The following is a 23,989-nucleotide window of genomic DNA, read 5'->3' on the forward strand; positions in this document are numbered from 1 at the left end:
GGTTCTAGATGCGCTGTAAGAGCCCTATACGGTTCATTTGAATATATCTAAAAGTATTTTCCGTGCTAGATCTTTTTTCTTTTTCTTTTTCTTTTTAAGATACCAATAAAAGTAGTTTTTTTTCAAAAAAAAGAAAAAAAAGAAAAAAAGGAAAAGGTTGTTTTCACCGCTGCACTTATTTGGTAATGTTAAAAAATAGGAACAACAGGTTCTAGATGCGCTGTAAGAGCCCCATACAGTTCATTTGAAAACTACAATATACATATATATATATATATATATATATATATATTTATTTATTATTTTATTATCGTCTTTTCAATTTTTTAATACTTCTCGTCTGTACCATACAGTGGGTGGTAACTGCAGCTATTTGCTGTTGATGACTGGTTAAAAAAATTGGTAAGATTTCAAAGAGCAAAAAAGAAATGGTATTTTGGGCAATCAAAACGTAAAGTGTTTTTCAAAAACAAAGAGCCAGTTCGTTAGATTACCAAAAAAGTAAAAAATTAAAAAACAGCTAGTTTATTAATAAACAAAATTTAATAAATCAATTCTAATCAGCAACATGTAACACGCATTTGGATTCTTAAAATCTTTTTCTCGATCGTCGAGTTCAAGTCCCGTTTCAATTTTAAAATAAAAAAATAAAATCCATTAAAATAAAGTTTCCCAAATTTGACTGGTCCAACGACTATGATTCTATCCTCTTTTTACATATATACGCAGGCAGGCTGCATAGATGTGGACACTGCAATAAAAAATAAATAAATAAATGTTGTTCAGTAGCATTTCATCGAACACTTGGCTGCTAAGCATCGGCCTGCTAGTGTGTATAACAATATGCGGTTGCAATGCGAGTGTGGATCCGAACTTCCGAGTTAGAGCGGTAGCTCTAGGAGGTTGGTTGGTCACAGAAGGCTGGATTAAACCTTCCCTCTTTGATGGAATCCCAAACAAAGACTTCTTGGATGGAACTCAGTTTCAGCTCAAATCAGTCACCACTGGCAAATATCTCTCTGCTGAGTTTGGAGGAGGAAGCATCGTTGTCGCCAACCGAACAACTCCTTCCAGCTGGGAAACATTTACGGTTGAAAAAATCTTTTAACACTTTTAAATTAAATAACATATATATAGGAATTCTCGCATCAGGACCGTCCTGATAGTGTAGTTTTGGTATTTGTTTTGTGTAGGTGTGGAGGCTGAATGAGAAAGCTTTCCAGTTGAGGGTGTTTCAAAAGCAATTTCTGGGTCTGGACTTGAATGGGAAAGGGAAAGCACTAGTGGCGGTGGCTAACTCACCTGGGGTTTTGGAGACATTTGAGATTGTGAAAAAACCCGGTAACTCGAAACGGGTTCGGATTAAAGCAACCAATGGAATGTTCTTGCAGGCAAAGACAGAGGAGCTGGTGACTGCTGATTATCCAGCTGGGAATACTACTACTGGCTGGGGAGACGATGACCCATCTGTTTTTGTTTTCAGAATTGCTGGAAAATTGCTTGGCGAGTATCAAGTAACAAATGGTTATGGTCCACTGAGAGCACCACAAGTTATGAGGGTAAGAGACTTTAACACTATCCTTTTTTATTAATTAAGAACCGTTTTCCATACTTCTATGTTTTTTTCATTATATGGAAGTTTTTCTAATATTGGGAATTAGGGATTCAAACTTGCTTAATTTTCCGACGAAACAGCGTTTTTCATTGTTGGGCTGTTTCTGCATTAATGACAGATCTCTATCTATGAATTTGTGTAAAAAGAACCAACTCGACGTGTATGTGTATATGTATATATCTCACACCAATAATGATGAATGGATCTGAATAGGAGCACTGGAAAACCTTCATAGTGGAAAGTGACTTCAAGTTCATATCAGAAAATGGATTGAATACTGTGAGAGTACCAGTGGGTTGGTGGATAGCAAGTGATCCATCACCCCCTAAGCCCTTTGTGGGAGGTTCCTTGGCAGCGTTAGACAATGCCTTCATGTGGGCTAAGTATGTACCACACTACTCTACTTCCTCTGTTTAATTTCTAACCATGAAAAACTGGTATGAATTGGGACTTACATAGTTGGGCCACTCTCATAGATAACATTCTTTTTCTTGTCTTGTCCAAGTTTCATAAAATAAAAATTCAAACATACACATGTGTATAAGTTAAAATTAAAAACAAAAAGCTTCTGTTTTTAATATTGCTTAATTATATTGTTTTGGTAGTAAATATGGAGTGAAGGTTATAATAGACCTGCATGCAGCACCGGGCTCCCAAAATGGGTGGGAGCATAGTGGTACCAGAGATGGCTCTCTTGAATGGGGCAAAACAGATGAAAACATAAAGCAAACTGTTAATGTCATAGAATTCCTTGCTTCAAGGTATATTTATATAACTATAAATATACATTTTACTTGCTATTATTATTATTATTGTCAAAGCATTATACGTATATGAACAATTTTCCATATGTACATTTGAAAATTTTGTAAGGTACGCCAAACATCCAAGCCTATACGCAGTAGAACTTATAAACGAGCCTCTATCCCCTGGAGTTTCTGTAGACACATTGAAAAAGTTCTACAAGGCTGGTTATGATGCTGTTCGTAGGCACACTGACAAGGCCTTTGTGATATTCTCAAACCGTTTGGGACCAATGAAACCCAGAGAACTCTTCCCTGTGATCAGCGGCTTAAAAGGATCGGTCATTGATGTCCATTACTATCATCTCTTCACTGATGACTTTAACAAAATGACCGTCCAACAGAACATCGACTATATCTACAGCAATAATACCGAGGAATTGAATCGTGTTACCACATCCAATGGCCCTCTCATTTTTGTTGGTATAATACTACAACAAAAATTCAATTCCATTTTTTTTTTTTTAATCTGTCAAAATTTGGGGTATGATTTTATTATTACATGAAAAATGTGTCATTAATTTGTTGTTAACTTTGCATTTGGATTCAGGTGAATGGGTGGCTGAGTGGAAAGTTAAGGATGCAACAAAAGAAAATTACCAAAGATATGCAAAAGCTCAATTGGATGTTTTTGGGAGAGCAACATTTGGGTGGTCTTATTGGACGCTTAGGAATGTAAACAAGCATTGGAATCTTGAGTGGATGATCAAGAATGGTTATATCAAGCTCTAGATTTAGAAAAAAAAAATAATAAATAAATAAACCAGCCAATTATTGGGCTAGCTGATTTTGTGCATATTAGTCTGTACGCTTACTTCATTTTGGACCCTGTTGACAATAAGAATCCAGGGTTTTTCCAAGAGCACTGCGAGTTCTTTACGTTTTTAAGACATACATTGATCTGGATCTTTCTATGCATTTCTCTTATTCCCAATTCTATCCCACCAATAAAGAATAGACACTTCATCCCCACCACAATAAATGTAAAAACAATATTTTTTTATTTATTTTTGTTATTTTTGTAGTTAAAAACTAACTACATGTTATCCAAATCTGATAATGACATATTTATTGTGGCTCAAAATATTTAATTACAATAACATACACTTTCAGCCACAGCAATTTAAATAAACAGATTCAAAACCTTCATACCATGTATCACTACTTTCTCTAATAAATTAATTAATTAACTAATATCACTTTAGTCATTTCTTTTTTTTTTTTTTTTTCCACAAATGCATATGCATTTTATTTTTTGTTTCACTTTATTTCATTTTACTAGTCAAATTATAGTCAATTAATTATATTTTAACTAAAAAGACAATTTTAACCCATTTTCAGAATTCATATATACAAAAAAAGAAAAAAGAAAAAAAGAATTACAAAAGGCAATCCAATATTTTTTTTAGTTATTACTATGCACTACAACATTTATGTCTAAATGAAATTATAATTATTATTTGAAACAAATGTAAAAACAGAATAATAAACAGATCATTTTTACGTATAAATAAGTTTAAAAGTCTCACTTAAGTCAAATATATGCGTGGACTAATAGTTGGACTATCAAAAGGGATAAAGTAAAACAAAAATAAAATATAAAAGGCTAAAATAAAATGAAACAAAACACGAAACAAGGGTTTCAGCTAAAAAAATAAATAAATAAATCACGAAACAAGGGAACTGTATTGAAATTTTCTAAAATAGAAATGCATTTCTGAAAAGTATTCCAAAAAAAAAAAAAAAAAACAAAGGAAGGGCTAAGTGATATTTACTCTTAGTTATTATGAACTTAGTCACTAGCAAATTTGTTTGGTGTCCAATAATAAGTCATTTATTATATTATATCATTCCTATAATTGTTACATAAAAAAGTCTATACAGCACATGGTTCATGAATGGATTTTTCCTAATGGGAAACAGCAATATGAGAAAAACAAAACCAAATTTTAGGCATAATAAGGAAAAGTTTAAAAAGAACAGCGGCCAAACATTTTTGTCTCCTCTTTGAGGCCTGCTAATGATTGTTTGTTTGTTTTATTAAATTATTTATTTGTTTATTATTATTATTATTATTATTATTATTATTATTATTTTTATGATATTGAAGTGGAGTATTCAAATTCGCATTATTACGCAAAAAACCAAAGTAGTTTTTTAAAATTCGAATTATTGCACAAGAAAATATAATAGCTTTCCTTTATGGATAAACCCGGAATAAGAAGTTTTAGATGCTCTATAGGAACCCAATACAGACCATTTGAAAACCATAATATATACCATAATATATATATATACATATTTATTATTTTGTTCATTAATATATATATACACATATTTATTATTTTGTTCATTTTTTAAAACTTCTCTTCTTCACTATACCTTTAGTGGTACCAGCAGCCATTTCCTGTTGATGGCTATTGGCAGAGAGGATAAATTTTTTAAAAATTGGTAGAGTTTCAAAAAGAAAAAAGAAAAAGAAAAAAGGAAAGTATTTTGGGTAATTATAAGTGTATGTGTTTTTCAAATACAGCCAGCTAGTAAATTTGTGTGGAAACGAAAAGAAATTTCAAATAATATTTTTGTGTTATGTTATTCTTATCCATCCAAGACGTATGTAAAGAATACATACTTATGCAAAATAAGGAAATATTATCAATTATAATTAATTACAATTATTTCTAAAATCAATCTATACTTAACTAAACAATCACTAATCAATCTTAAAAAGAATAATTATTTACAATAATTAGATATTGACATTTCATGCTGACAATTTCCCTCAAGTTGGAGTATAGATATTAATCATGCCCCACTTACTGATTGAAGCATTAAACATCTTTCCAAATACAGCATTTGCAAGTGCATATGCTAATTGGTCTTCTAACTTAACAGGTGGAAATCGAGTGATTTTCCAATCCAGATTTTCCTTGATGAAATTACAATCAACTTCTACATTTTTAGTACGAACATGTTGTATTGGATTGTATGCAATTTCAATGGCTGTTTTATTATCACAATGCAAATCTATAAGCTTTTGTTACTCAAATTCTAAATTTTTTACCCAAAGTAACTCACATACACCATTAAGCCATACCTCAAAATTCTGATTCTGCACTGGATCTTGCTACAATCTTTTGCTTCTCCGAATGACTCAATTTTCTCCAACGAACATGAAGTATCCTGATGTGGATCTTTATTAGTTTGATCTCTTGCCTAGTTAGAGTCCATGTATCCTAAAGTATCTAAAGTATCACTATTGAAAAATAGAAAACTTTTTTCCTGGAACATTCCTCAAATACCTTAGGATTTGATACACAACACATATATGTTCTTCACTTAGCACATGCAAGAAACGGGTTACTATGCTTACTGCATAAGCTATATTTGGCCTTGTGTGAGATAAGCAAATTAGTCTTCCAGCTAATCGCTGATAACGACCTTTATCCATAGGAACCTGATCCAGATTTTCTCCAAGTTTATGATTCATTTCTTCAGGCATCTCCACTGGCTTGCAACCCAACATCGTAGTTTCAGTTATAAGATCTAGCATGTATTTAATTTGTGATAAGGAATTTCTATATTTTGATCTTGACACTTTAATCTTTAAGAAATATTTTAATTTATCAAGATCTTTCATTTCAAATTTGGTGGCCAAATACTCTTGCAAAGCCTTCATTTCACCCAAATTATCACCTGTTAAAACCGTATCATCCACATATATAATTAATAGACCTTTTTGGTTCTATGTTTTATATACATAGTATGATTTGAATTACTCTATTTATAACAAAATAATTTTATTGTCTTCAAGAATCTCCTAAACGAAGTTCATAGTGATTGTTTCAACCCATATAAAGACTTCTTCAACTTACAGAATTTACCATTATCTGAAAGTTCACATTTACTTCTGAAGGGTAGGGTCCTGTTCTTAAGATTCAAATAAGAAAAGAGTCACAAACCTTTATGCATGCACCTCCGTAGAAGTGCTATGTACAAGTTCCGGCTAGGATAATTGGGAAAGATAAACCCATTTGAATTGCTCAACATACAATTATTTCTTTCATAAATCCATATATAACATTTTTAATATCAAACTATTTCATGGCCCAATCTTAATTAAATGTTTGGATATAGGAATTCGGATTATTTTGATCTTGGCTACTAGCAAAAACATCTCTTGATAATCCACCCCATATTTCTGCATATATTCTTTTGCAACTAGCTTTACTTTATATATGTTAATTCTAATATCTGCTTAAAGGTTTACAGTGAATACTCATCTACATCAAACTATCTTTTTTCCTTTGGGTAACGGCATAAGTTCCCAAGTTGCACACTTTTATAGAGCCTCCATTTCTTCATTCATTGCCTTTTTCCACTATGAGTCTTCCAATACATCATGCACACTACTAGGAATAGGCACAAAAAATAATTGATTAACAATAAATGCATACGATTCAGACAACCTATGATTTGACATATGGTAACTAATTGGATACTTAATCTTGGCTTTAAAGTTAGGTTCATATTTTTCCTTTGGTACTTATTTGTTTGTCCTTTATGGGTATCTAATAAGTTCTCTGTCTCCTGTACGTATAAGTGAATTATCAGATTCATTAGAATTGGGTTTTGAAATTACTTGGGGAAGAAAATTCTTGGTAAAATCTTTAGTTACTGATGAAGACAAGGGCAACTCTACCATTTGGTCAGAGAAATCAAGAAAGCTAGATTCAAAGATGTTTGCAATGCCGATTTCATTAGGAAAGTTAGATTTGGGACCTTCACCTTCATTAATACTAGATTCATTTAGCGATATATCTCCATATTCAATAACTTCAGATTCTATGCCAACTATTTCATCCAGCGGAACAGTGTCAGATTCAAGGCTTCTTAGCTTCCAACTCCATAAATCTTTGCCTTTTAGCATGTTCTCTTCACTAAAACTCTCCCCTCGAAAAGAAGATCCAAAAACTCCCCCTGAGTAGTAAAGTTCTAATTCATGAAAAGAAACATCCAATGTTACATGTACCATTCAAGTTTGAGGATGATAAATTTATATCCCTTTTGAAAATCAGAATATCCAACAAAAAAATACTTGCTGGCACATGGATCCCATTTGCTTATTGAATTTTGGGAATGTGCACATATACAGTATAGCCAAAAATTTGGGGTTTGGGATTTGGTAGATAAGAAATGGAAAGTAGAGATTACTTCTTCTGCTATGGAGTTTGGAAAACAATGAATCTGTATGGTGTTCGGTTAATAAGATATATAATAGGTTTTACCGCCTCTCCTCAATAATATCGAGGCATGTTCATACCAAATAGAGAAACACAAACAACCTTTAATATTTGTTGATTCTTCTGTTTAGCCAATCCATTCTACTCTGTAGTATAGGTACAAAAAGGTTTGGTGACAAATCCCATGACTGCTTAATACCTTGGCTAACGATGCATCAACGAACTCTCTACCATTTTCATACTAAAAGACTAGAATCTATTTTTGATACTTAGTAGTAACTATACTGTGGAATTTTTGAAATGCTATACATACTTCACTTTTATTTTTTAGAAGAGATATCCAAATCATCTGGGTACATTCATCAATAAAAGTGATAAAATAACTAGCATGAGAAAAGAAAGGGATTTTTGCAAGATTCTAAATACAGAGTAGATGACCATAAAAAATTCTGAACATTTATTAAGGCTTGGCAAATAAGACATCCAGTAGCTTTTAACCATTTCACAAACTTTATATTGAAAATCAAAATCGCTTACCTTTGAAAATAGATGAGGTTGCAACTTCTGAAGATAGCAAAAGACAGATATCCTAATCTTCGGTGTCATAGCCAAATAGTTTATCGAGTGTTGTTTACTTCATTTGTTTTATTTATTTGACATGTTTTCAGTTTCTCATTTTCTTTCAAATCCAAATAGTAGAGTTTGCCCTGTTTAACTCCGTAACCAAGAATCTCTTGAGTTTGAATGTCCTGAAACATACAATATGAAGGACAAAAGGTCATAGTAAATGCTAAAGTTGAGGTAATTTGGCTGACATATAACAAATTGTACTTAAGAAATGGAACAACAAAGACGAATATCTAAAATAAGTTTCCAAGACAAGATGATAGGGCCATCTCCAATAGAAGGAGAGGTACTACCATTAGCTGTGGATATGACACACTGAGAAAAAGACATAATAAACTGTAATTGACTTGAATCATTGATCATATGATCGGATGCACCTAAATAATCCACATACTATTCTTAGAGTTTATAAAAAAAAAAACAAATACCTTATCTATCATAGGTAGATGTTTGTCATTTGCTACAAACTGATTATTAGCTATAGTAATGTGTCTCGCAATCTGCTTTTGAGGCTTGTTGGTGAAGTCCCTCCAATCAAGATAACCAGTTATCTCATACACCTTTACTTCGAATGACCTATTTCTTTACACTAAGAACATACGAGGCTGTTGGATTGGGTTCTGTCAAATGATGCTCCTCCAGATGATGCTTAGCCGAATTTTCCAATTCGTTGATAACTTCCATTTTTGTATGATTTAGATGATAGTCCTAGTTTACTCTAATCAATCATCATTACTAAACTTTTAGAAAATTGTACAAGAATTCGGTTTGGGATTTGAAATTCAATTCTAGGATTGATTTGTGATTCAAAATAAGAAATGAGGATATACAATATTCAAGGTAAGAAATTTGAAATTTAAACTTGATTTGTACTAGAACATTCACTAAGATTGAACATTTTGAATGGATATGCAACAGATATGATATTTGAGATACAAACTTCAAAAGAACTTCAATTCGAAATAAAAACTTCAAAATTAAAACTTTAATTTAAGATGAAAATTTTTGAAGTTCAAATTTTGATTCACATAAAAATGTTCTTCAGGATCAAACATGCTAATACCGTATAGAAACGAAGAAGAATTTTAAATAGTATTTTTATATCATGTTATTATTCTTCATCTAAGAGGTATATAAGGATACACATCTATACAAATCAGAAAATATCATCAATTACAATTGTTTTAAAAATAAATCTATAGTCAACTAAAAAATCACTAATCAATTTTTAAAAAAATTAATTATTAACAATAATTAACACCACATGCTGCTTGACAAAGCACAAAAGCTAGTTGATAAATAAACAAAATTTAATAAATCAATAAATATTATTAATCTAATCTGAACATGTGACATGCATTGGGATTCTTGAAATCTTTTTCTCGATGGTTGAGTTCAAATCCCGTTTCAATATTAAAATAGATAAATAAATAAATCTATTATCATAAATTTCCGAAGTCTGACTGATCCAATTACTGTGAGTCGTCCTCCTAGCATAGATGTGGGCACAGCAAAAAAAAAAAAAAAAAAATGTTGTTCAGTAGCATTTCATCAAACACTTGGCTGCTAAGCATCAGCCTGCTGTTGTGTATAGCAATATGTGCTTGCAATGCGAGTGTAGATCCCAACTTCCGAGTTAGAGCGGTAGCTCTAGGAGGTTGGTTGGTCACAGAAGGCTGGATTAAACCTTCCCTCTTTGATGGAATCCCAAACAAAGACTTCTTGGATGGAACTCAGTTTCAGCTCAAATCAGTCACCACTGGCAAGTATCTCTCTGCTGAGTTTGGAGGAGGAAGCATTATCGTCGCCAACCGAACGTCTCCTTCCAGCTGGGAAACATTTACGGTTAATAAAAAAAACAAATGTTTAACATTTTTAAATAACATATATGTAGGAATTCTGCGACCAGAACGGTCCTGATAGTTTGGTATTTGTTTTGTGTAGGTGTGGAGGGTGAACGAGAAAACTTTCCAGTTGAGGGTGTTTCAGAAACAATTCCTGGGGCTGGACGTGAATGGGAAAGTAGGGAAAGGAATAGTGGCGGTGGCTAGCTCACCTGGGGTTTCAGAGACATTTGAGATAGTGAGAAAAAATAGTAATTCAAGACGGGTTCGAATTAAAGCACCCAATGGAATGTTGTTGCAGGCAAAGACAAAGGAGCTGGTGACTGCTGATTATCCAGCTGGGAACACTACTAGTACTGGATGGGGAGTCCATGATCCATCAGTTTTTGTCTTCAAGATTGTTGGAAAAATGATGGGCGAGTTTCAAGTAACAAATGGTTATGGCCCACTAAAAGCCCCCCAAGTTATGAGGGTAAGAGACTTGGAACACATTTCCCCTTTTTTATTATGAACCGTTTTCCATACATGTTTTTTCTCATCATATGAGACTTTTTTGGATTTTGGCTTTTATCTCTGGCCTGTTTAATCTCTAATTGATTAGCGCAAAAAAAGAACAACTCTACTTTACGTGAATGTATATATATCACATAAATAATGATGAATGGATCTGAATAGGAGCACTGGAAAACCTTCATAGTGGAAAATGACTTCAAGTTCATATCAGAAAATGGATTAAATACAGTGAGAATTCCCTCTTTAAAATCTAACCATCAAAAAATGGTTTGAATAGGGACTTAATAGTTGGGCAACTCTCATAAATAACATTCTCTTTTCTCATGTCGAAGTTTCACAAAATAAAAATTCAAAATACATAAGATAAAACTGTCCCGTCAATGTACTCTTTGGAAGGATAAGAGAAGCAAATAATCCCAAGAACCTATTCTTTTTGGAAATTATATTACCTACATATATATATATATATATATATCTAATATTACTTAATTTTATTGTTGTTTTGGTAGGGAATATGGAGTGAAGGTTATAATTGACCTGCATGCAGCACCTGGTTCCCAAAATGGATGGGAGCACAGTGCTTCTAGAGATGGCTCTCAGGAGTGGGGCAAAACAGATGAAAGCATGAAGCAAACTGTTGATGTTATAGAATTCCTTGCTTCGAGGTGCATATTTTACTTGCAATTATTAATTGGTATTATTTTTTGTCAAACCATTATAAATGAACAATTTTCCATGTATATTTGAAATTTTTTTAAGGTACGCCAAACATCCAAGCCTATACGCTGTAGAGCTCTTAAACGAGCCTCTATCTCCTGGAGTTTCTGTAGATACCTTGAAAAAGTTCTACAAGGCTGGTTATGATGCTGTTCGTAGGCACACTGACAAGGCATTTGTGATATTCTCAAACCGTTTGGGACCAATGAAACCCAGAGAGCTCTTCCCTCTAGTCAGAGGCTTAAAACGATCGGTCATTGATGTCCATTACTACAGCATCTTCACTGATGACTTTAGCAAAATGACTGTCCAACAGAACATCGACTATATCTACACCAATCGTACCGCGGAGTTGAATCGTGTTACCACATCCAACGGCCCTCTCACTTTTGTTGGTATAATACTACTACTACAAATTCAATTCCATTTTTATTTTTTTATTTTTTTTTATCTGTCAAATTTGGGTTATGATTTGATTATATATGAAAGTGTGTGATTAATTGATTCTGTTAATTTTGCATGTAGGTGAATGGGTGGCTGAATGGAATGTTAAGAATGCAACAAAGGAAGATTACCAAAGATTTGCCAAAGCTCAATTGGAAGTTTATGGGAGAGCAACATTTGGTTGGTCTTATTGGACACTTAGGAATGTGCAAAAGCATTGGAGTCTTGAGTGGATGATCAAGAATGGTTATATCAAGCTCTAGATTTAGAAAATGCCAGCCAATTAATTATTGGACTAGATGATTTTTTTTTGCATATTAGTCTGTACGCTCACTTCATTTTGGACCCTGCTGACAACCTCTACCTACTACGCATTTAGAATTTGTAGTACTTAATGCTACATTAATAATCAAGGGTTCTGCTAAGAACAGCTCAAGTTTCTTCATAAGGCATGCATTTTTATGTTTATTTGAATAATCCATTATAATCTTCAATTAGCTCTCACAATTGTACTGGTTAAATGAGATTAGTCTAATGATAAATTGCTCTAAACATGGATAAAATTGGGTTCAAGACACGCCCACCTTTCCATTTGGCGTAGAAATTACTGTAATTTATAATTTATAAAAAAATAAAATAAAATAAAAAGGAAAAGAGAGTTCTCACTGTAGTACAGGGCTGATTATGATGGGCTTGGCTCATGGGGCACGTCTTTGGAATATTAGTAGGTTGGGCTTATAATTGGGATGGTCCTCTTCATATCTGAGAACCACCTGTAAAAGCAAATTTAGGAAGAGATAAACAATGTTTTTTAGCCTTTAAAGCAGTTTTTGAACTTCAAAATTCATGTAAATCATGTAAATCAGGGCCCGAATCAAGTTCCACTTTGTACTATTTATACCCAAAAAGATCACAGGCATTCCAGATTCAAGATTTTAAACTTGTGTTCAGGGTGCATTGGTAATGTGATGTAATAGATCACTTATAAATGGTCACTCAATATATATTTTATATGATCCATATATTTTACTTTAATCTCTTGTGATGTTGTATGTAACTATAGATTGTTGAGTTTATATGACAGGTTTTTCTATAAAAAATTATCATAATTTATTGTATCTCACTTTAATCATTTATTTATGCAGAAACATAATTCCCACCTTATATTAGAAAACTATTAATGTGAAAATTATTAAAGAGTTATTACTAATTCAACTAGATTTTTAAATCAAATTATTAATTAAAGATTGACAAACATTAAAGATTATCACTGTTCAACTAGGATTTTATAATAAAATCTTTAATTAAAATGTCCTTTCTACTTAACACGTAAAAATATACACCTAACCTATATGTGAATGTGTTCCTAGCAGATTATCGCACAAATCATTCTCCAATTTCAGGTAATAAATCAATAAGGCCATTGACATGAGTGGACTGGATTGGACCACTAACCCGACGACGAAAGCTAACCCCAAGCAAATTTGGTCCAATTGAGAAAGAACTCATGTGCTCCACCCGCACAAACTCAATCGAAAAACGTAATGTCCCGCGGGCCTAACAAGTTAAAATTAACACAATGGCAAATTTGGTATAATTCGCAATTCCCATTTTATCCCTTTTTCTTATATTTTATTCACGTCATAAAATTTAAGTAGCCACATTACATTTTTAATTATATTTTTACATTTCAAAAATATTCTTTAATAAAGAGTGATAAATACTTTTAAATACTTAAATAAAACAAAAATAAAATACTATGCACACTATAATTGAGTTTTAGAAAAAATAAAAAATCCTAACAATAGAGATAATGAAATTTAGTAATAAAGAAGAAAGATAAACAAAAGAAAAAAGGAAATTTTTTTCTTTCAACCTATTTAGCTTTCTTTTATGATTTAATTGTTTTCTTTGTGTGTTTTTTTATCTTTTTTTTTTTTAAAAAAAAAATTCTTGTTCTATTTGTTCTTCACACAAATTGCTTTAAAAATCTAAAAAAATGGAATGGAAACTTTGAAATCGTTCAGTATTATGTAGCCTGAATAATTTTAACTCATCTAGGTTATATATACCGGAAAAGATAGCTGTATTTGAATTATACAACTCGCACAATTTAAACTCATCCGAATTATGTATATTAAAGAAAACATTTAGATATGATATACATGATCCAAAAAATTTAAATCCATCCAGATTATGTATACCATAGAAAACAATTAGATTCGGATTATATAAACTCAAATGGAAATTCAATAATAAGTGAACTTATTTGGCGTATATTGCCCAAATGATTTGAATCCATTCGGATTTTGTATACCGGAGTAGATAATCAAATCCAAATTACATAAATTGAATGAAAATTCAATGGTATATAAAGTAGTTTGCTTATGTATAGTCGAAAAAATGGTTTGTTCTTCCACTAAAATTTGAACTCCTATAAGAAAAAGTTGAATTGATTGTCACGGAGTATATAAAACTTATGATTTAAGCAATCAAATCAATTAGATTAAGTATGTTTGTTCATAAAATTGAAGATGAATAATGTGAAATCGCTTTGAAAATTAGGAAAGTCAAAGGGAATTAGAGGTAAAATTGATGTAGTGTACATTAATTATATTTAAAAACAAATAAGGTATAATTTACTAATTTAGATAATAAAAATTGAATTGCAAATGAATATATATATATATATATGTGTGTGTGTGTGTGTGTGTGTGTGTGTGTGTGTGTGTGTGTGTGTATAATATAATAGGTTATTAAATTTTGTAGTAGGTATAGAATTATCTTTACTTAAATATTGTGGTTGTAATTTCTAAGTATGCCTCTTTTGCTTAATTGTGCTAGAGGAAATTAAACAGAATTGGTAGGAAATTTATCATTTTTTTCAATTGTTTGCTAACGGTTTGAAAATGGGACCAGAAAAAGAAGAGATCGCAATGACAATAATAAATTAAGTTGTACACCATAATTATGGTTTTTGTGATCACCAGTACTTTTTGGATCCTTGATGGATATACCAAAAGTAAAAATATAAAATATTTTATTTTAAAAAAAAAAGATAGAATTGGATTAAAGTGTGATGTGTGGGAAATGATACGGTGAATTTTTACCATCCCATGAGCCATGAGCAAAGTAGAAGCCGAAGGTGGGATTTATATTTGATACTGAATAAACACTACTGGTGGATAGGTGAAGCTTTTTCCTTTATTTTATTTAGTTATTTATTTTGAATATGAAGCTTTTAGTAATTTAGTTGCTACTGCTTCGAATGATGTGTCTGCTGTGTGCGCTAAACCTTTTTTCACCCCCGCAAATAAGCCTCAAGAATCAGACTCAAGTGGAGTCCATTCCATACAGGAAGTGACAGTGCAGAGTGTAGCATATAGCCTTTACGCAGTCATCATAAAGTTTTGTCCATGCCCATGTTGGTGGGGAACATCAATTATTACTCATCAATTGAACTTGAACTTGAAATTCATTAAAACTCTCTCTCTCTCTCTCTCTCTCTCTCTCTATATATATATATATATATGTTGTAATGATAAAAATTAAAAATATAATATTTCATAAAAAATGCTATTTATCATAATTAACTTATTATTAATTATGATTATTATGATAAAATTAATATGTTACATGAAATTAAATTGATTATGTTTTAGAATTTAATTTTTCATAATAATTATAGTTTTAAAATTAAAATAGAAATTACATGCAGCCAATTATTGTATTCTATTAGTGGTTACGGTGATGAAATATCATGGCCAAATCACTCATTCCTACAATCTTTACACATTTTTTCTTTTTTTTATAAAACTCAATTATAAGTTCTACTATTTCTCACGTATAGGCACCAAGCATGTTATGTTTATATAAATAGGTGATTTCAATTAGATCCTTCCTCAAATAATAATTAGTAGCTGGTGGGGTACTCTGCTATAATTATATAATAGAATATATATATATATATATATATATATAGATATTTTGTTTGTGAAGTTATGGGATGGCAATGTAGAAGAAGGAAACTTTTAACTTGTAAAATTGCCCCACTTGCAGATGTTATGTAGCCCCTAAGCAATCTTTTATTGTTATTATTAATTTTGGTCATGTCTAAGATACCATTTTGCTTAACAAGATTTTAGGAAAAATTCAATGATTGGCAAGTAAACGGTTTTATTGCATATGGACGTCTCATCTTCAACTGAGCTGTTCACATGTAAGGGTTCGCCAAAGTCTAAGATGGACCACTGAATTAATGAGTATATATATATATATGTGTGTGTGTGTGTGTGTGTGTGTGTGTGTGTGTGTGTGCCAAGAGTGATTGGCATATATCTGGCAATCAATATCATTGATTATTTGAGATACAAATGCTATCAACATCATGTATTACGGGGGGGAAAAAATGTAGAATTTGCTTTTCTTGGCCTTGCAATTGAAATCTGAATTTGACCCCTGATTGGGTTTTTGTTTTCCTAGCACTCTACCTAGCCAGCTAGCTAGATAAAAATTATTAACTTTGAATAGTTATTTTGACATCCGACAATTATTGGAGAAATTGTTCATTAAACGCATCCAATATAGACAGATGTGCGGTTCATACGTGGATCCTATATATTTGTGCCATAACAATTTATATAGAATGAATAATTTCCTCAATTATTGAAGTCAGTCACTATATCGATGGTGTTAATTTCAAACCCTCAAACAAGGCTTGGCTTAATCTTCAAACAAATAGATGCTATTTTTTATTTTCTTACTTTTTCCTTTCTGTGGTTTTTTTTTTTTTTTTTTTTCCTTAGATAAACTTCCAAATAATTTTGAGTTCTTTTAAAAAATCTACACTATTTGGGAAGAGTAAACTGGCCTATGTTCTTTTTGCTAACTTAGTTAATACCGTTAATTTCCCGAAGCACTTATTGCAATTGAAATTCTAGAAAAGATATATAGTTGATTTTGTTTTGCTAGACGACAATTATAATCAGCTTCACTTCCAGCAAAATATAAGGAATTATAGGATTTTTTGTAGCGTGTCCTTTAAATTTTCAAATTTTTTTGCAAATTGCACCTCAAACTTCATATTCACTACCTATACTTTCCAAACTTATAAGTTTTTTTGCATCAATATCCTTCAAGCATAAGTCCATCATTTTATGGCATTAAATGTTACATGAATGATACATTCTCTGTTAGGATAAACATATTTTCGAAAGATTAAGTCAATTGATTTTATTGTAGTGTTCAAGGGAATATTACTAGAATAATTTTAAAATTTAGGAGGCATTAGTGCATAATTATATATAGTTGAGGGGTATTAATGAAAAATAATGAAAGTTTGAGGGCATTAGTATAAAAATAACTAAAGTTTCAGGCATTAGTATATTCTAACCCGTGTTATGGCACCAAGTACCTTGATCACACTTGTCCTAACGAAGCATATGCCATTCACGTGATATTAATAGTGTAAAATGGATGGAATCACAATTAGGTGGACATAAGTACAAAAAATCTATAAGTTTAGGGGTATAGACAATGAATGTAAACCAATGAAGCAAAAATCGGCTACACAGGTGAAAGATCGATGACAATTTTGTATTTCGGTCACCGGTGACATCGATAAAGAAGGAAGAAATTTCTGTAAGGAGTGCCAAAGAAATTTCGCTAGAGTCAAAAAGTGTCTCCAGTATTGTCAGAAATCAGTGGGATTTTCAGTTTTTTGATGGATAACTGTGGAAATATGATGAAGATGTCGGTTGTTGGTGGAAATTTCCGATGGAGATCTCAACCTCCTCTCTCTCATCTCTTTCAGTGGAAATCTGATCAGTTCTCCGGTGGTTAAGAGCTTGGCTTCTCTCCTGGTTGGGTCTCTCTCTGTGGCTTTTGTTATTACCCTTTTTCTTCCTTTGCCGATCAAAATTACAGGAGAAAAGAGGGTTTTGATGGTGGATGGGAACAGGAAATGAGGGTGAGGTCAAAATTGCAGAAGAAAAGAGGGTTTTGATGGTGGATGGGAACAGGAAACGAGGGTGAAAGAGTGATTCTATATAATAACTAAACTATCCTTTCATAAAGACAAATTTTGATTTTTTTCTTTTAATGATATATCTAATAATCTCACAACTCCTAATTACCCCTATTTAATGGCTAATATGTGACAAGCTCTTTTTTTCTTTTTACTTTTTTTTTTCTTTGTGGTAATAAGTGAAAATTTAATTTGTTTTATTAGAAAATTAAAATAAAAAAACTGAAACAATTTTTTATAAAAAAATTTTCTTTGTGTTTTTATCAACATCAAACACGGTAAAACTTTGATAAGGAAAATCAATTTTCTTTTCCTCATACTTTTTTTCCCTTTATTTTTCCATCTATTTTTTTGAATTTAGTTTTTGTTGTAAAAAAAGCAGAGAATATTTCTCTAATATAATTGAAAAATGTACATTTTTTGTTTTAATTAAAAAAGATATATTTGTTGTTGGATAATCCAATTAGTATAATTAAGATAAAGTGTTTGTATAGTTGGCATTTATTTTCTATATTTGAATTTATCAAAGAATTTTATATATTTGATATTAACATATACTGTATTTTCTTTCTTTACAATAATTTTTAATATTTATGGTCTATTTTATTATTATTGTATTTTAATTATTATATTTTTTATATTATTTGATTATATTAATTATTTTATATGTAGAAATTTGCATTTCAAATTAAATAGTTATAGTTTCTGTAACTTAATCGATATTTCTATCGATATTTTCATAAAATCATATCCTCGACATTTTTATTGATACGGATATTTTTATCACTGATGTAAACTTGGAGATGCAATTTGCAAAAAAATTGAAAGTTCTAAGGGCACCACTATTAAAATAAAATAAAATTATATGATATTGTGCGCTTATCTTCACAATTGGCCAAAACATGCTTATTCCACAATTTCCACCATCCAAGGCTATTTGGTCAATTGTCAGTTAGATTATACAATTATAAAATTCGATAACATATATATTAAAGTTTAAAACAATAATATTTGTACAGTAATATATTTGGACTTCCCAACTTAAAAATCATGCCTTTATTAGTACATAATCAACTCTTTTTTTTTTTTTTTGTAATATTAAATTAGAGAGAATGAACTGAAATTATTATCTGAAAAGCAATGGCTTTTATTATGGATTATCCTCGAAGGGAATATTAATACACAATCAAACAAACTCCAAATAACAGAAAAATATGATTAAACTTTTTTCTTTATTTTTTTTTTTTCGTTGGCGTATAAGATTAAACTTTTTTGGAGAGAGAGAGACTTATCACCTTTTTGATGTTTTACATTTTTGGGTGTACATATATAGAATAAATAAGTTCTTTATTCTTGGGCTATAACATTATTAGGCTATAATATTTTCGCAAAATTAGTAATTTGGCTATGGAATTCTATTAGCTCCTCTCGATGTGAGGGGGATGGGGTATGGATTTTGCATAGACGGTTTAATGAAATCCTGGATGAAAATGTAAAAAAGGGGTGGTCAAGATTATAGGGATAGAAGACGACAGCTTATTTTTTCAAGATTTAATTGATGATTGCAGTCTTATTGATATAAGAAACAAAGGGTGTAAATTTCACATGGTGTAATAAGTGTGATATTCACTCTCACATTTAGGAACATTTAGACCATGTGCTTGTCAATGGAGATTTTTTTGCTTAAATTTCCAAAAGCTGAGGTTGATGTGTCTTATACATTGGGTTCTGATCACTTTCCGCTCATTCTTAATTTTGAAGGTGTTTCTCAGAAGAAGACTAAAACCTTCCATTTCAAAGGGATGTGGCTAATGGAGAAAGATTTTAATGATGTGGTGAATGTGTCTTAGCTTTCTCGGAGTGTAGAGAATACAGGTCGAAATCTTCTGGCCATTTAAAAGCAGTAAAAAAGGTGCTGGTTTGTTTGGAGTCGTGACTTGAGAGGAAATCCAAAAGTTTTGATCAAGTAGTGTGAAGATATAATCCACAAATGCATCTTGCAAAGATCTGGTGTATGCATGAAGTCAACATTTGGAGAAGACTCGAGTTAATTCAATGGATAAGTCTCAAAAGATCAAAACGCATCGTTTCATTTACTTGGAAATAAAGAAGGGCAAAGCAGTCATTTCCAGCATACAGTAACAGAATAACGGCATAAGTTGGACGACGTCGTTTTGAAGCTGGTGTGTAATATATATATGCACAGAACTCTTTCCTTTCGATAGAAGTAACAGAAATAACAGAACCAGTCTTTCTTCAAGCTTATGAACGAGAGAGGAGCTCCAAGATTCTTTTTACCTTTTCTTTAATTGTATTCTTTTCTGAGTGAGAAATAATCTCTAAGTGAGATTGAGTGATTGTATAAGTTGAAAGGGTGTATAATGGGGCTTCGGGATTTGGTGAGTATGTTTTCTATGTGAAAACCTGTGTGTATACAAGAAGGGATAGTTTGTGTAACTACTGCAAGATCAATAAGAGACCAGAAGCTCTCACCGGAGCAACGAGGACGTAGGTCATCTTGACCGAACCTCGATAAATTGTATTGTGTTTGTTTTGTTCTGATTTCCTAACAATGGTATCAGAGCTTAGTTGAGTATTCTTGATTCTTGGTCCTGTGTCTTGTGAGTTTTCTGTGAGAATCGTCTGTGTGAGGGTTTCTCAATCTTTCAAGAATTCAAGAATGTCTACAAAGTTGGAAATTGATGTATTCAATGGCAAAGGTGATTTCTTGCTGTGGTGCAAGAAAATGAGGGCAGTACTGGTGCAAATGAAGGTGGCTAAGGCAATCAATGGAATTTATGCTGCTGATGTTACTGATGAAAAGAAGCATGAGATCGATGAAATTGCAATGAGCACAATTATATTGCATCTCTCCGATAGTGTTCTGAGGCAAGTTGATGATGTAAGCACTACTTCTCAAATGTGGCAAAAGCTTGAACAGCTTTATCTGGTAAGATCCTTACCTGATAGAATTCTTCTACTTGAACAATTTTTTGGCTTTAAGATGGATACTACTAAGGATTTGGACACAAATCTTGATGCTTTTAATCGTTTAATCTTAAGTCTTGCAAATTGTAAAGTTACTTTTGATGATGAACATCATGCTGTGATCTTATTGAACTCATTGCCTGAGACTGATAGAGAAGTAAAGAATGCCATTAAGTATGGCAGAGATTCCTTGACCTTAGATACTGTTGTAAGTGCCCTTCGATCTAGAGACTTGGAATTAAAGTCTGAATCCAAAAGTGAAGGACTTACTGTGAGGGGTAGGAGTTCTACTCGAAGTTGGGGTCATAGTGACCATAGAAGTAAGTCTAGGGAGACTTTTAGGTCTAAATCAAGATCTAGGGGTAGAAGGTGCTATTACTGTAAGAGAGAGGGACACATTATTAAAAATTGTTTCAAGAAGAAGAGAGATGAGAAAGAAAAGAGTCAAGAGTCTGGTGATTTAGCAGTGGCCTACACTGATGTAGAGCCTGCAGAAGTTTTGGTAGTGTCCACAAGTCAAAATCATACTGAGTGGGTGTTGGATTCTGGCTGTTCTTTCCACATGTGTCCTGACTTGAGTTGTTTTAACTCATATACTAAGTGTGATGGTGGCCAAGTGTTGTTAGGCAATAATCGATCATGTTCAATAACTGGCATTGGTAATTTGCAGTTGCAGTTAGTAGATGGTACCATTAAGACCCTCGCAGCAGTAAGGCATGTACCTGAGTTGAAGAGAAATTTAATTTCCCTTGGCATGTTAGATGAATCTGGCTTGTCCTGTAAAGCAGAGAATGGTGTCATGAAAGTGACCAAAGGATCACTTGTAGTAATGAAGGGTCAAAAGAAAAATGGTTTATATGTCTTACTTGGTAAACCATTAGTTAATTCAAGTAATGCTTCTATAAGTTCAACTGCTGATAAAATTGCTTTATGGCATAAGAGGTTAGGTCACATTAGTGAAAAAGGCCTATATTACTTGAATAAACAGAATGTTTTTGATAAGGATATAGTCAGTAATTTGGAGTCTTGTGAAACTTGCATTTTGGGCAAACAGCATAGGCTCAGTTTTAATTTGAGCTCAAATAGGACCAAGTCTGTCTTAGATTATGTACATGCTGATTTGTGGGGACCTGCTAGAGTGTAAACACAGAGTGGAAACAGGTATTTCTTGTCCATAATTGATGATTACTCTAGAAAAGTTTGGATATACTTGTTAAAGGCTAAAAGTGAGGTTTTTTTCTAAGTTTAAAGAGTGGAAATTGCTGGTTGAAAATCAAACCAGCAAAACTGTTAAAATTTTAAGAACAGACAATGGTCTTGAGTTTTACAGTCGAGAATTTAATGACTTTTGCAAATCAAATGGTATTCTAAGACATAGAACTGTGAAATACACACCACAGCAAAATGGTGTGGTTGAAAGAATGAATAGAACCTTACTAGATAAGGTGAGATGCATGCTAGTGTCATCTGGATTACCTAAGTTGTTTTAGGGTGAGGCTGTAATGACAACCATGCATTTGGTGAACTTGTCACCTTCTACAGCTTTAAACTTTAGAACACCTGAACAAATGTGGTTCGGAAAGAAGCCTGATTATAGCAAACTGAGGGTTTTTGGCTGTGCTGCATATGTACATCAATCTGAGGGGAAACTTGAACCTAGGAGTTTGAAATGTATTTTCTTAGGTTACCCTCAGGGAGTTAAAGGCTATAGGCTTTGGGATAGAGAGAGTAGAGGTTTTAAAGTTATTATTAGCAGAGATGTTATTTTTGATGAAACCTCTATGCCTTGCAAAGATACTAACAGTGCAGGTGATGAAATGAGCAACAAAGTGGAGACACGAAGTATAAGTCTGTTTCCTGAAGTAGAAAACCAAGACAGTGAAGGCTTTGTGGGAAGGTCAACTTCAGAAGGAATAGAAGAATCTGAAAAAAGTGAGGAACCAGAAAACTTAACACCTGCACAATCTGAGGCAGATTCTGAAGATGATAACACTCAATAGCAGTCACCAAGTACAAGGAATAAGAACATAGCATCACTTGGCTATTTGCTGACAAGAGATAAAGCTAAGAGGACAGTAAAACCAAACAGAAAGTACAGTTATGCAGACTGCATTGCTTATGCCTTGGTGGCATATGAAGAACTTACTGACAATGAGCCAAGGAATTACAAAGAAGCAGTAAATTCTAAGGAGTCAGCAAAATGGAAAGAGGCCATGAAGGAAGAAATGGAATCTCTCCATAAGAACAGAACTTGGGACTTAGTACCAACACCAACAAATCAAAGAGTTGTAGATTGTAAATGGATCTACAAGGTCAAAGAAGGTATGTCCAAATCTGAACCAGTGAGGTTTAAGGCCAGATTAGTGGCCAAGGGATTTACACAGGTGGAAGGAATAGACTACAATGAGGTTTTTTCACCTGTTGTGAAGTATACAAGTATAAGAGTCATGTTGGCATTAGTGACTCATTTCGAGTGGGAGTTAGAACAACTGGATGTCAAGACTGCCTTTCTTCATGGTGAATTGGAAGAAACAATATATATGAAGTAGCCTGAAGGTTTTGAAATTAAAGGAAAAGGTGGAGATTTGGTGTGCTTGCTTAAAAAGTCACTGTATGGACTTAAGCAATCACCAAGGCAGTGGTATAAACGTTTTGACTCATTTGTGGTGAAATCTGGTTTTGAGAGAAGTGATTTTGACAGCTGTTTATACTTTAAAGATCCTATGACAGATAAGGCAGTGTATCTACTGTTATATGTAGATGATATGCTTCTAGCTGGACCAAATGGCAGAATTATACAAGTTGTGAAGAACTTATTAAAGTCAGAGTTTGAGATGAAGGATCTTGGACCAGCTAAGAAGATTTTGGGCATTGAGATAGTGAGAAACAGGTCAAGATGTGAAATGAAGTTGATACAATCTTCATATATTAAGAAGGTAGTTTCAAGGTTTTCAATGGAAGATGCAAAACCTGCAAGTGTACCTCTTGGTGGACATTTTTAAATTGTCAAGTGAACAGTGTCCATCAACTGAGCAGGAGAAGGAAGACATGATAGCAGTTCCTTATACTAATGTTGTGGGCTAAGTGATGTATGTTATGATTCTAACTAGGCCTGATCTAGCTCATGCTATTAGTGTTTTGAGCAGATTTATGGCAAATCCTGGCCGAGG

General features: G+C 32.5%; 2 protein-coding genes across 2 annotated transcripts; both read left to right on the forward strand.

The window, feature by feature from the left end:
• The first annotated feature begins 705 nt into the window (after positions 1–705).
• On the forward strand, positions 706–3,336 carry LOC107420962 (probable glucan 1,3-beta-glucosidase A). The gene is made up of 6 exons (XM_016030061.4): positions 706–1,090; positions 1,194–1,559; positions 1,829–1,998; positions 2,221–2,376; positions 2,489–2,841; positions 2,969–3,336. Exons 1-6 carry the CDS (start codon positions 776–778, stop codon positions 3,148–3,150), a joined length of 1,542 nt encoding a protein of 513 aa, XP_015885547.1. The 5' UTR covers positions 706–775; the 3' UTR covers positions 3,151–3,336.
• A 6,297-nt stretch (positions 3,337–9,633) lies between these two features.
• On the forward strand, positions 9,634–12,264 carry LOC107420950 (probable glucan 1,3-beta-glucosidase A). The gene is made up of 7 exons (XM_048475361.2): positions 9,634–10,133; positions 10,233–10,604; positions 10,808–10,912; positions 11,009–11,016; positions 11,155–11,310; positions 11,405–11,757; positions 11,888–12,264. The coding sequence occupies exons 1-7, from the start codon at positions 9,819–9,821 to the stop codon at positions 12,067–12,069; spliced, it is 1,491 nt and encodes a 496-aa protein (XP_048331318.1). The 5' UTR covers positions 9,634–9,818; the 3' UTR covers positions 12,070–12,264.
• Positions 12,265–23,989: the final 11,725 nt, after the last annotated feature.

This window comes from Ziziphus jujuba, chromosome 5 (genome assembly GCF_031755915.1).
Source record: "Ziziphus jujuba cultivar Dongzao chromosome 5, ASM3175591v1".
Lineage (NCBI taxonomy): Eukaryota > Viridiplantae > Streptophyta > Magnoliopsida > Rosales > Rhamnaceae > Ziziphus > Ziziphus jujuba.